Consider the following 12,362-nt stretch of genomic DNA (forward strand, 5'->3'; position numbering starts at 1 on the left):
CATCATCTGCATATGTGTGGACAGATTCCCGCAGATACAGAGTGGACCGACACCATGAATAGAGAGCTTTTAAAGGAGCCGACACGTTTCCTTCGTTTGTGTGTGCTAACTAGTGGACTGACATGAAGACTTTCTCAGAAGCTCAAGAAATGCAGTTTGCAGTTGATCAACAGTACACAACAGCTTGAGTTTGAGGAAAAAGTGTCACTGCTGTTTAAGTTCAAATCTTCAAGAACTCCAGATTCAGACTGGACGATCAGATTGTATATTTCACAGAACAGATAAATGTTGTGATTCTCACTATACAGATGAGCAGCATGTGTTTCTGAACACGTACTTAGTGCGTTCAGGAATACTGTCCTGAAGAGGTTTGAAGCTCCAATACCTTTGAACAGATACGGGTAGTTGTTTCCATCAGAGCCCAGGAAGAAGAGCTTCTTGGGCTTGGTCTTGGTGGGGAGAATGGTGATGGTGTTGCCTACGCTCTTTATGGTGACGGCGTCCGAAGCCGACGCCTCCCCGGGCAGAGCCATCTCAGTGGTGGTCATGGAGGCGAGGCGGGGGCTGATCTCGTCCAGGTGGAGCAGGTAGCTGGCTCTCTTCTGAGCACGCTGCTGCAGGCTCATCATGATCTGAGCATCATGCACACGGCCGGGTTAACATCGGTGAGCTTTCAGGAGATCACACGTGCAGGGAAACGGACGGGCACGCACCTGTTTGAAGGGCAGCCAGCTGCTGGCGGGGTTGGCGGGGTTGTTGGGGCTCCGTAGGCGGTCCAAGGCCGACGTGATGGCGTCGCCGTACGCCTGCTGGAACCACGTCTCATGAGGCGTCTCTGCCGGTGCTGCCGTGATGCTGCACACGTGATCCAGGGCGAAGACCACGGGACGCATCAGGGCAGAGTGCTTCTCGCGCATTATGGCGATCTTCTCGTCCCTGCACCAATCACAGCTCAGCCTCAACACAAGCCTTTAAGGTGGATTCAGTCATTGTGCTCCAAAGGGAAAGTTTGTTTAGTGGGTTCAGGGTTGTTTAATCTATTAGGTTCCCAACATGTTCCAGTTGGGGTGAGAGTTGTTTTTAAGTGTATGTGGCTTCTGAAGTAAAATTTTATTGAGTATTTATTTTGTATACCTCTTTGTATATATTACATTCATGTATATATCTTTATATTGGTTCAGTTATGTGCAGATGATCTAATGATGATGTCATCACCAAGGTTGTGAAAAAGCCCAATAACGAGCCCCTCAATGAAATTAGATGTGTTGCAACTGGGAGAGAGATAAAACATTCAGGACAGGGACTCTGGAGGACCGAAGTTGGTCTAAGTGCTGAAAACTGAAAGAAGACATTGAGCATGGCATTCTGCTGGTTTCTGGAGTAATATGCCATCTGACTAGTTTCCAGCTGTTTGGATTGTATTTAGAATACTTTGTGGCCTGAAATCAGACTTCCCTTGTGCCTGAAAATCTATCGCTGTGTTAACAACAGCGTGGCTAATCTATCTTAAAGTAGAAGGTGAGAACAGTCCAAAGACCTCTTGTAACATCAGCAATTTGACTGGACAGGTGCGGCAATCAGAGCTTCAGTTATTACAACAATTTCATTGCAAATCTAAAAGATAAAATATGTAGTAGAGTGCAGTGCTGAGGAGATGCCGGTGGACGTGGACGATGTAGGACGTGTGTAGCGGTAGCTCTGCGGGAATGTGATACTTTACATATTTATTCAAAGTTATAAAACTGTCCACTGGTAAGACTTATTCCGTACTGTGCAGTGCTGCTTCTTTTGAGCTTTAAGCGGAGAAATGGCGAATCTTCGGTCGAGAAATGAAGCACCTAAAGCCGGCCGCGGTAGGCCACTGCTGGCCTCGGGGGCTGGGTCTCCGGTGCAGCCGGATGCTAACGAGGATATGCTACGCTGCATTAAAGACATGATGGACGAGCTCCGGACGGAAATCATCACTAAGTTTGAGTCTATAATATCCGAGTCTGTTAAGGCTGAAGTTTCACGCGCCCTGAAGCCGCTGGAAGAGGAAGTTGACTCCCAGAAAGAGACTATTTCAGACCTGGAGCGTTCGGCCAACGATCACGAAGCTCAGCTGACGGGCCTACAAGCTAATGTGGCTAAGCTATCGGCTACAGTGGAGTCCCTGGGTAAGAAATGCGAGGACTTAGAGGCACGTTCAAGGCGTAACAATATTCGATTTGTGGGTTTGCCTGAAGGAACCGAGGGTCCTAACCCCACAGAATTTGTGGCTAAACTGTTGAAAGACTTGTTGAGCATCGAAGTTGAGCCTGAGTTGGACAGAGCTCACCGCACGCTGTGGGCTAGGCCTCAGGGGGACGAGCCACCGCGGCCTCTGATTGTCAGAATCAACAAGTTCCAGATTAGAAACTTCATCCTGCGTCGTGCTGGGGAGTCTTCACCTCTGATTCACAACGGAAAAAAGGTCTATATCTTCCAGGATTTCACCTCCACTGTTGCAAAGCAGAGGGCGGCGTTCATCAAGGTAAAGAGGGAGCTACATGCTTGTGTTAACGTGAAGTTGGGCCTCCGGTACCCGGCCACACTGCATATCACCCTCCCTGACGGCTCAACCCAGAGATCTGTCAACCCGGACCAGGCATTGGAATTCGTGAGTAAAAGGCTGAAGAAGACCCAGGATTCAGCTGAAGACTGAAACTGACATCAGGGAACGCAGTGAAGCTGCTGTTTTGAGGTTACATACTTCTGTCAAATGTTATCATGCACCGTTTCTGTGCCTTCCAATTTTGTTTATTGTTTTCAAATGCTATATATAAGGTCTTCCTGCTTATTTAAGTTCTGCACTGTGGGCTCTCGGGAGGGTAGCACTGTTTTTGAATGAGGACACTTTATTTTGTTATGCTGAGAATGTTTAATATTATTATTTTTAATTGATATTGCGGGACAGTTCGTTTTTTACATTCCCCAAAACCGTCTCAGAGTACGGGTAAGTTACAAGTACAAACAGGTTTTGGTTTGTTAAGTGGTAAGATAGCACGCTCCTTTTTTAGGATGCTTCTGCTAGGAGAGAGAAGGGGGGGGGGTCTCAGGGGATTGTTTGTTTGTTTGAGTTTTTTTATGGGGCGATGGCAAATGTCCTTTTAAATTTATTATTTTTATTCACATATGGTTATCAGTCTGTCTTATCACAGATGGTCCTTACTTCAACTCTCCGTTGCTGCTAGAATTAATTCTATTAACATGAATATTCTTCCACGCTTCTTGTATTTATTGCAATGTGTTCCGATCTTCCTTCCGCTTTCCTTTTTCAAAACAGTAGATAGTCTTATGACAGATTTTATTTGGAACAAGAAAACACCCAGTTTGCGACTTCAGATCCTACAGCGACCCAAAGAGTTGGGTGGAATGGCTCTGCCAAAGATTTTATTTTATTATTGGGCAGCGAACATAAGGAACTTAAACTATTGGCTTTGTTTTGAGAGTATTGAGAGTCCCCCGCAATGGCAGGCTATTGAAGAAAAATCTGCATTTCCGGTGACATTGAAATCCTCACTGTACTCACCTCTTTCATTTTCCACTTCCACTTTATCATAAAGTGTTATCGTTGCCTCCTACCTCAAAATTTGGAAACAATTTAGGCGCTTCTTTGGGCTACAAACCTTTTCTGTCCGGGCTCCAGTTTCAGCTAATCCTGCTTTTCCGCCATCCCTGATGGACAGTACATTTTCTTTGTGGGCTAGTCTGGGCATAAAAACTTTTGTAGGTCTATATGTAGACTCAACATTTGCCTCTTTTCAGCAGCTGGTTAAAAAATTTTCTTTACCTCAAAGCCACTTTTTCAGATATCTCCACGTTCGTGATTTTGTTCGTTCTTTGGGTCTGAATTTTCCTACCCTCCCTTCCTCTTCAAATTTGGATATTTTTCTGGTACCTCTTTATTCTAATATTCACAAACTCTGCTAGAACTCTTCTTTGAATGCTCTTAAATCTGTTTGGGAGACTGATTTAGGACAGGATATTTCAGATGATGTTTGGAAGGTTATTTTGCAGAGGGTTCACAACTCATTTATTTGTGCTAAGCACAGCTTTACTCATTGTAGGATTTTAAACCGAGCTCATTACACTAAAGTGAGGCTGTCCAAAATGTTTAGTACAGTTTCCCCTCTCTGTGATAGGTGCAAACAAGCTCCGGCCGATTATATACATACGTTTTGGCACTGCCCCTCTCTGAGTACATATTGGTCTGAAATCTTTGTTGTGTTCTCTAAAGTCATAGGGAAGACTATGGTTCCAAATGCTTTGACTGTTCTTTTTGGTGTGTTGTCGCCTACACTTTGTCTTTCCTCTAACCAAAAGGACCTGATAGTGTTTTCATCCCTGCTGGCCAGGAGGCTGATTCTGCTGAGATGGAAATCTTCAGCTCCACCTCCACCTACATATGTACACTGGATTAAAGAGGTGCTTTATTTTCTTAAACTGGAAAAAATCAGGTTAACCCTGTCTGGATCTGAGAGGTCCTTTGCAAAAACTTGGAACCCTTTTTTTTCATATGTTAAGAGTACAGACTGTCATCTTGATCTTGATTGAGAAGCTTATTGTTTGTATATGTGTTTCTCTTGTTTTTGTTGGGTTAAAAAAAACAAAAAAGGAAAAAAGGTTTTGTCCAGAGAATGTATGTGATACAACTGGTTTGTCTCAATAAAAAATATATATATAAAAAAAAGAGTGCAGTGCTGGGATTTGTTCTCATGACTGAGTAACGTTAAAATTAGCCCTGCAAATTTTGATTCCGTGTGTTCTACAATAAATTCAGCTAATCTGAGGTCATGTGAACAGAGCTTTTAGACTGAGACATCTTTTTACCATGAAGTTATTTCTGTAAATAAAACCAAGCTTAACAGGTCGATGAAGAAGGAAATGTCAGCATCAGATTGGGAAAGTATTGAGATCTGTAGATACTCTGATGAGGACATTTCTTGAGTCACATCACTTGTATCTTGAAGTCCTTACCTGCGCAGTGTGTTGTTGTTCTGCACTCTCTTGACCTCGTCCTCCAGCTGCTGAATCCTGCGCAGGACGTGCATGTGCTGCTGCTGCAGGACACCCAGCCACAGCTCGTCCCACAGGAGCGTCACTCTGCGCAGCTCGCCCACCAGCTGCTGCACCTGACGGCACACAGGACACCAAAAGGAGTGTGTCATGGAGCGCACACAGACACAGACAGAGACACCCACCCACCCGACACACATACAGAGCGCAGCTCCTACCTGCAGCACCATGGTGGGGTTGGCACCGGAGAGCTTCTCCACGATCTTGCTGTAGCAGTCCTGCATCATGGCTTGATCCTGACTGGAGCAGGTGGTCAGCTCGTCTGGACCTCCTCCTCCAACACCTCCCTGGCCACTCTCCAGCTGCTCCTCCTCCTCGTCCCCGCCGAGCTCCTCTCCCTGCATGCTGCCCAGGAAGGAGGGCAGAGCCGACGGCAGTTTGCTTCCTGCCATCACACGGTGTCATTAAAGCGCTGCGATCACCGATGATCACCACGTGGGTTCTTCTGGAAGCTGAATGAAACCATACCCGCGTTCTGAGCCTCTCCTCCCAGGGAGATGGAGCCCACAATGGCCGGGTACAGGATGAGATGCGGGGAGTCCTGGGCCACTCGACACAGCAGGCTGCAGATGCTCTGTCGGATGTAGGCCTCTGGGTGGTTGAGACGGGAGAAGAGCTGAGGGATGATGCCTGAGGAGGACACAGAGCGGCAGTGTGAACACCAGCAGCAGAAGTCAGGATGGATCCCAAAGACCTGCTCACACATTTTTTCATCCTTTCTTTTGCAGTAAACTGAACAATTTGCAACGTGTTGTAAACGACCATGTGAGGACCGTACTGTGGCAGCATTAACTATACTGAATGCTAAATAATGGGGTGTTGATGGGGACCTCCATAAGTAATAGTATCTAGTCCAACAATGGCAGACAGCCCTGAACAGACAAAGGAGGACTGCTAAATTTATCTGCACAATATTAGAATTCATTTGAGTTTACGTTAAAAGCTTCCTTGCTCCCAAGTTGAAGTTGCATTTAATACGGGAAATGTGTTGAGTAGAGTTATTACCGAATTTCAGGACTACAAGTCACATCCATCAAATCATGAAGAGGTAAAAAAAACAAAAAACTAAACAAACAAACCTATAAGTCTCACTGGTGCATTGAGTCACATTCATTTCAAAGGAACTGCTATGTGGATAATCCTGGTCCAGAACCTTCTTTGTTTTCTTCAGAGTAGTTTCTCACTCTGAGCTCCTTCTGATTCACATTTTATCATTTTAGGAGACAATTTTCTTGGTCTTTCAGTCAAAACTCTGTTGGAATGGAGGTTTTTCTGTGGTACTGCAGATGGTATGTACTGAGATATTTCAATATAAAAAAATGGGTGAGTTATAGTCCAAGGTATAGATATTTAGGAGCTGGATGCAGATTTCTTGCACTCTTGGTGACTGACTGTGTGAGCTAGTGTCCAGAACAGAAGGAGGATGCATCGTACCCCTCCACGGCGCTGTGGGGGTGGAGGCTAAACCGAACTCAAGCCCCTCCCTCAGCTCCCCGGCATGCTTCACCAAAAGGCGGAGGAGACGCAGCGTTGCCATGACGATGGTGTCGTCATTGCTCTGCTTGTTGTTGTGGCAGGACAGCAGCAGTTTGGGGTCGTCCTCGTCCACGGGGGCCTGAAACACACCTCAGGGGTTAAGCTTCATTACCGTGGAGGACACAGGCGTCCAGCAGGGGGCGCCTCACCTGTCCCGCGTTGAGCTTCAGGAAGGTGAAGTAGGCCTGGCATGAGACGCGGTAGAGGCCGAACACGCGGTCCACCACCCGTCTCCACACCCGGATCAGACCCTCCGTGACCAGGTGCCCCGCCTCCCCCAGCCAGGGGCAGGAGGCGGTGAGCTGGCGCCAGATCACGTCCACCATGTCGTCTTCGTCGTCCTCCTGCTGCAGAGCCATGTCTTCATCCTGAGCAGTGCAGCGTGACATCGTTAATACCTGAACCTCGCGCATCTATCCAGTTTCTGCTCAGTCAGAAAACTAATTCAACGTTCACTTTATTTGAATCCGCCAGGTCTTCATGAACACACCCAACATTTTGATGAAGAGATCAAACCTCTGCTCAGCAGGATCATTTCCTCCTTCCAATGACACACATACAGTGTCTCACAAACATGAGTACACCCTCACTTTGCTGCAAATTTAACTCTAGAATTTAACACTGAAGAGACTTTGATACAATACAAAGTACACAGCCATTAATGTCTAAAGCCCTAGCAACAAAAGTGACAACCGTCAGTGAAAATGTCCACTTTGGGAACAATTACGCCGCAGTCCCAACAGACTTTTTGTGCCGGGACAGAATGCGGCGGGTTTTCAAGTGGTCCCACTGAAAAAATTGTGGATGCTACGGAAAACACCATGACCACCGGTTATGATTTTCCACCACTCCTCTGTTGCGGTACCTATCAGTGAGGAAGGGTCTGTGAGGAGGAGCTACAACGCAGCCGTCTGCTGATTGGTCAGTGACGATCGCCACTCTCGACTTGCCCCAATATTTCATCGGTCATAAACCTCCATTTTTGTTTATATACGCCGCTTTGCTCACTGGTTGATTTGTTAACTGGTTTATTGAAACGTTGGCGCTGCACAACATGGCGTCCTTTAACGAGATGCAGACGCACCTCTCAGTAAGGGAGAGGCGGAGCTTCAGCGGGAGCTACATCTAGTACATCTTAACCATACTTTCTGCGGTGGAACCGAGCGACAGACTTGAGTCTGGGTGCGCTTTGCCGTACTGTACCCTCCCACGGACTGCGTGGTGGAACTGTAGCTATAGCCATCAAACCTCCCTGGTGTTATGCCACTCTCTCAGGTGAATGAGGAGCAGGTGTGTTAAAGCTGGCGTTATCACTCTCACTATCTTATACTGGTCACTGCAAGTTCAACATGGCACCTCATGGCAAACAACTCTGAGGATTTGATTCCAATCACAATTTCTTGAAGCAAAGGTCTGGAAGATGAGAATGTCGAACCATTTAGTCTGATATGTATTTAAGTAATCTCCGGTTTCCTGCTACAGTCCCATAGCATGCTGTGAGGTTAATTGATAACCCTAAATTTAAATTGCCCTTCAGTGTGAATCCGAGTGTTTGCCCTGTGAGAGACTGTCCACCTGTCCAGGTGTACCTGCCCTTATCTGTCTAGGTGTATCCTGTTCGAAACTGTCGAGGTGTACCTGCCCACACCCATAGTTTACTGGGACCGGCTCCAGCGCCCTGCGACCCTGAACAGTAGTGTAGAAAATGTAGGGATGGATATATTGAAGTACCTGGTAGTTCTACCAACGTCTGCATGTAATCAGCAGCTGATTGTCAAATCAAATGAATTCACTGCAATTCAACAATCTTTTGACTTTTTATTATTGTGGAACTAAAGGTATATGAATGACTGCTGATATAATGTTCTCTATTTTACCAAGTGTGAGGTCTCCTATGGCGCCAGTGGACTAGAGCTCCACCAAGATAACAGATATAACTAACAAGTGTTTTCCAACTATGCCCAGTGAGTCCTGGGGGGATTCTACACGTCCGTGGGTCTTGTCAAGAGTCGAAGTGATTTTCACCCATGCGGGTGGGGCTACCAAGAGTCCTGAGGTCTGGTCCAGGTGTGACGGGACTCCACAGACCAACACCAACTCAAGCCACGGGCCACAGGATGCGACGCCCATACATCCGAAGAACTACAGAGAACGGCCGCAGGCTTGGAGGCCCAGAGGCACAGCAGCCGCCACCCCAAGGCCCCCGAACTCGGGGTGGCGACCTCCAGGCCCAGGAGGGTTATAGAAGTGCTGGAAAATATGGCTACACAAAATATTGACACTTTGGGCATCTTCACTGAGGGCTGTACTCACTTTTGTTGCCAGCGATTTGGGCGTTAATGGCTGTATGTTGAGTTATTTTGAGGGGACAGTAAATTTACACTGTCATACAAGCTGAACAAGGACTATTGTACACTGTATCAAAGTGTCATCTCATCACTGTTGTCCCAATAAAAGGTATAGTTAAATATTTACACAAATGTGAGGGGTGTACTTACTTTGTGAGACACTGTTCCTCCAGATCATAGAAGCTCTATTCTGGATCTATTATCCACAACATGATTGTGAGCTCACCGAAACTTAAATCACATTTTCTATTCACCCGCCAAGCTTGATCAAAATCAGTCTCCCAGGTTCTAAGGTAGTAAGTCAGATTATTATCATGTCCCCACTTCCTTTTGACGAAGCTATAGACTGAGGTTAGTTTGGAGGTCCTTCAACGGGTTGGGAGTGTTTTAAAGACACTCCCTGCTGTTCACCTGTATGCCGGTGGGTCGACACATGGCCTGTCCCAGGATGCTGAAGATGGCGTCCTTATCTTCCTGGCTGGTGGTGGCAGGCAGCAGCTCCTCAATCTCCTTCTTTTCTCCAGAGAGAAGAGGTAGTCCTTCGCCTTGGCTGGAGGGTGCAGAACATGATTAACAGGGTTCATTGTCAGCAGCTTGTTTTTATCGAAGTAATGTGAGATTTGATGCAGTTGGGACAGCCATTGAGGCTCTCCCACATACAGTTCACAACTCCAGATTCATGTGAAAAAATCCATGTGATTTCATCAAATCTGTGTTGTCACATTTACTTTTCATGGTGCATCTTTTTGGACTATGGGGGAAATCAGAATACCCGGAAGGAAACCCACGCACACACAAAAAGGCCCCAGGCAGGATTTGAACCCACAACCTTCTCGCTGTGAGTCGGGAGTGATAACCACTGTGTTACCGAGTGGCCCCAGCAGAGGGCACCTCACCTGTCCTGCACTGGGCTTCAGGAAGGTGAATTAGGCTTGGTACGAACCTGATCTAAAGCTCCAAACATCAATTAGTTGTGTGAAGATATCAGGTTTTGACTGTATGAAGCTGTCAGCTTCACGTCTCAGACTTTCAGATGCTGGCTGCTTTCTTTTCTCTTGATTTGGTTTGTAAGAACTGTTTGTATGCATGTTTGTGCTCCCTCTGACCTGGCATTGTCCACCACCTTGCGGCCCCAGCGATAGGCCCAGCTGGCCAGGGCTGCCCAGGACTTAGCCACCTCTGGAGCCAGGCTGGTGGAGAGCTGATAGAGCTGACCCAGGACGAAGTCCGGCTCCCCGACGCCCACGTTCACTGAATGGAGAGCAGAGAGAGGCTGGTCAGGGTCCGCTGCGACACCTCCAAGGAACTGATGCTCTCTGGGTGCTATGCATGTTACCTGAGGTCTCCACAGTGATGTGGGGGATGCCCTGGTCCTCCAAGGGAAGCTCCAGCAGGGCGGCGATGTTCCTGCTCAGAGGCGACATGCTGCCCAGAGCCGTGGACGAATTCAGCGTTCCTGACTTCTTCACCACCTGATAGAAAAAGGCAAGAGAACTAAGCGGCATTGTCAAAGTTCTTCTTGAACAACGGACTACGTCTTCTACGTAGTCGCAAAGCAAAAATAACATTGTTGAAACAATGTTATTTTGGGACAACTTGGGGGAGAATTCCCTCCCTTCCCACTTGTTTCACGGGGGGGGGGGGGGGTTAATTATACAGTCGGGAGGATACTATTCATGAGGCTAACAGGTCTTAGACAGAGCAACAGCTGACCGCCTTCCTGCAGTCCAAGGGGATTGATGTGGACAGTAACAACATGGAGGCATGTCATCCCCTGCCCTGGAGGAAAGACAACGGCACCCCGGACATCATCGTGAGGTTTGTGAACAGGAAACACAAGACTGCACTGCTAAGACAGGGAAGGAAGCTGAAGGGATGCAGTGTCTTCATGAATGAACACCTGACTAAACTAAATGCCGACATCGCCAGGATAACACGCTACTTAAAAAAGCAAGGAAAATTACAAACACATGGACCACGAGCTGCAACGTTTTCATATAACTGAATGGAAAGCCAGAACAAACCAGGGTTTTGTTAATCAGAAACATTGATGAACTGGACTAATATCAAATTTCTCCATTCTCTCTCTCTCCTCTTCTTCCACTTCAAGGCCGTGGCCATAATATCATTGGGGGGGGGGGGGGTGAACTCAACGTGCCATGCATGTTCCGTTGGATGGGCATTATATTCAGCTCTCATTATACACATAATATTTTTTCAATAAATGAAATGGTCCAGAGGACATCCGGCCGACTCCAACATGGCGGCAGCTCCCCAACATTGACTCTAAAAAGCCCCATAAACTTAATAATTTACAAAAGTGACGGCATCGGTGCGATAGTGGAATTAGGGGTGATGAGTAAGAGCAGAGGAAAAAACAAAAAGCAGACTAAAAACGCGGCTTTGACATTGGAGGATGACGAGGAGCCGCCGCAGCGAACACATGAGTTAGCAGAGCTAGCATCACAGCCAGAGGAGCTAGCAGAGTCAACAGGTGTTAGCGCTGAAGCTAACGGAGCGGCGCAACCGAGCCACTAGGGAAAATCAACACCAGCTCAAAGTATGGCTGGCCTGGAAACAATCCTGCAGGACATTCAGGAATTTCACTGCGAGAACTCTGAAATCCTGAAAGAAATGAAAGAAGGCTAATACCAGGAGAGATGAGGTGGAAGCACGCATGGTGGAGTCAGAGGAACGCACAGTCAATGGTGGTTTTTGTAGAGCGTCTCCTCTGATAGAAGCTGGAGTTTCCCCCTTCATTTGCGCTGAGGATTGAGAGAGCCCATCGGGCTCTGGTCTCGCAGTCTCCCAAGGACGCTCCTCCACCAAGGTCCATCGTGATGAAGCTCCAAAGCTTCGGGTGCAAAGAGGAGCTAATCAAGATTGCTTGGCAAAAAAAGGCTTCACGTACGAGGAGAGGGAGGTGTTTCTGGACGCGAGTCTACAACATGGCTGAGGAAGCGATGAAGGACATGGCAACCAGGTGCAGGTGGTGAGACCAGCAGAGACCTGGACGGAGCAGATCGGATGGAGGATGTGGATGCAGGGCCGCGCAAAGGACGGACGCGAGGCCGCGCAAAGGAAGGACGCGAGGCAAAAGGAGACAGTCACCGGGGTATAAACAGAAATTGCAAGCCTTCAGGAGCCAGGACAGGAATTTAAGCGGAACTGTATAACTTGAAAATGTGACTGTTTCCAGGAAAAAGGTGAGAACTGAGTGATTTGATTTACTTTTCGTTATTTGGTGGTCTATAATTAAAAAAATAAATTCCTCCCATGGTATGGAAGTCAGGACAGCACTTGATGCTGTGGATGAACAATGCTAATCTTCACTCGTCAGGAGCAGAGGACATCCCTCAGAGTGGACTGAACATCAGAGCT

At 47.2% G+C, this 12,362-nt stretch overlaps 1 protein-coding gene across 3 annotated transcripts in view; it reads right to left on the bottom strand.

Moving 5' to 3' along the window:
• The window catches only part of smg1 (SMG1 nonsense mediated mRNA decay associated PI3K related kinase), a 97,819-nt gene that overhangs the window by 34,327 nt on the left and 51,130 nt on the right, over positions 1–12,362 (bottom strand). For 2 of the 3 annotated variants that reach the window (XM_080487530.1, XM_080487528.1), the window contains exons 31-40: positions 10,318–10,453; positions 10,088–10,232; positions 9,393–9,531; positions 6,783–7,001; positions 6,532–6,712; positions 5,566–5,727; positions 5,256–5,482; positions 4,999–5,153; positions 714–936; positions 386–632 (exon numbers count right to left, since the gene is read on the bottom strand). In XM_080487530.1, the coding sequence (XP_080343656.1) occupies positions 386–632; positions 714–936; positions 4,999–5,153; positions 5,256–5,482; positions 5,566–5,727; positions 6,532–6,712; positions 6,783–7,001; positions 9,393–9,531; positions 10,088–10,232; positions 10,318–10,453 (1,834 nt within the window). The remainder of the gene's footprint in view (positions 1–385; positions 633–713; positions 937–4,998; positions 5,154–5,255; positions 5,483–5,565; positions 5,728–6,531; positions 6,713–6,782; positions 7,002–9,392; positions 9,532–10,087; positions 10,233–10,317; positions 10,454–12,362) is intronic. The other variant, XM_080487529.1, reaches the window with a different exon arrangement.

Source organism: Lipophrys pholis (assembly GCF_963383615.2).
Source record: "Lipophrys pholis genome assembly, chromosome: 19".
Classification (NCBI taxonomy): Eukaryota; Metazoa; Chordata; class Actinopteri; order Blenniiformes; family Blenniidae; genus Lipophrys; species Lipophrys pholis.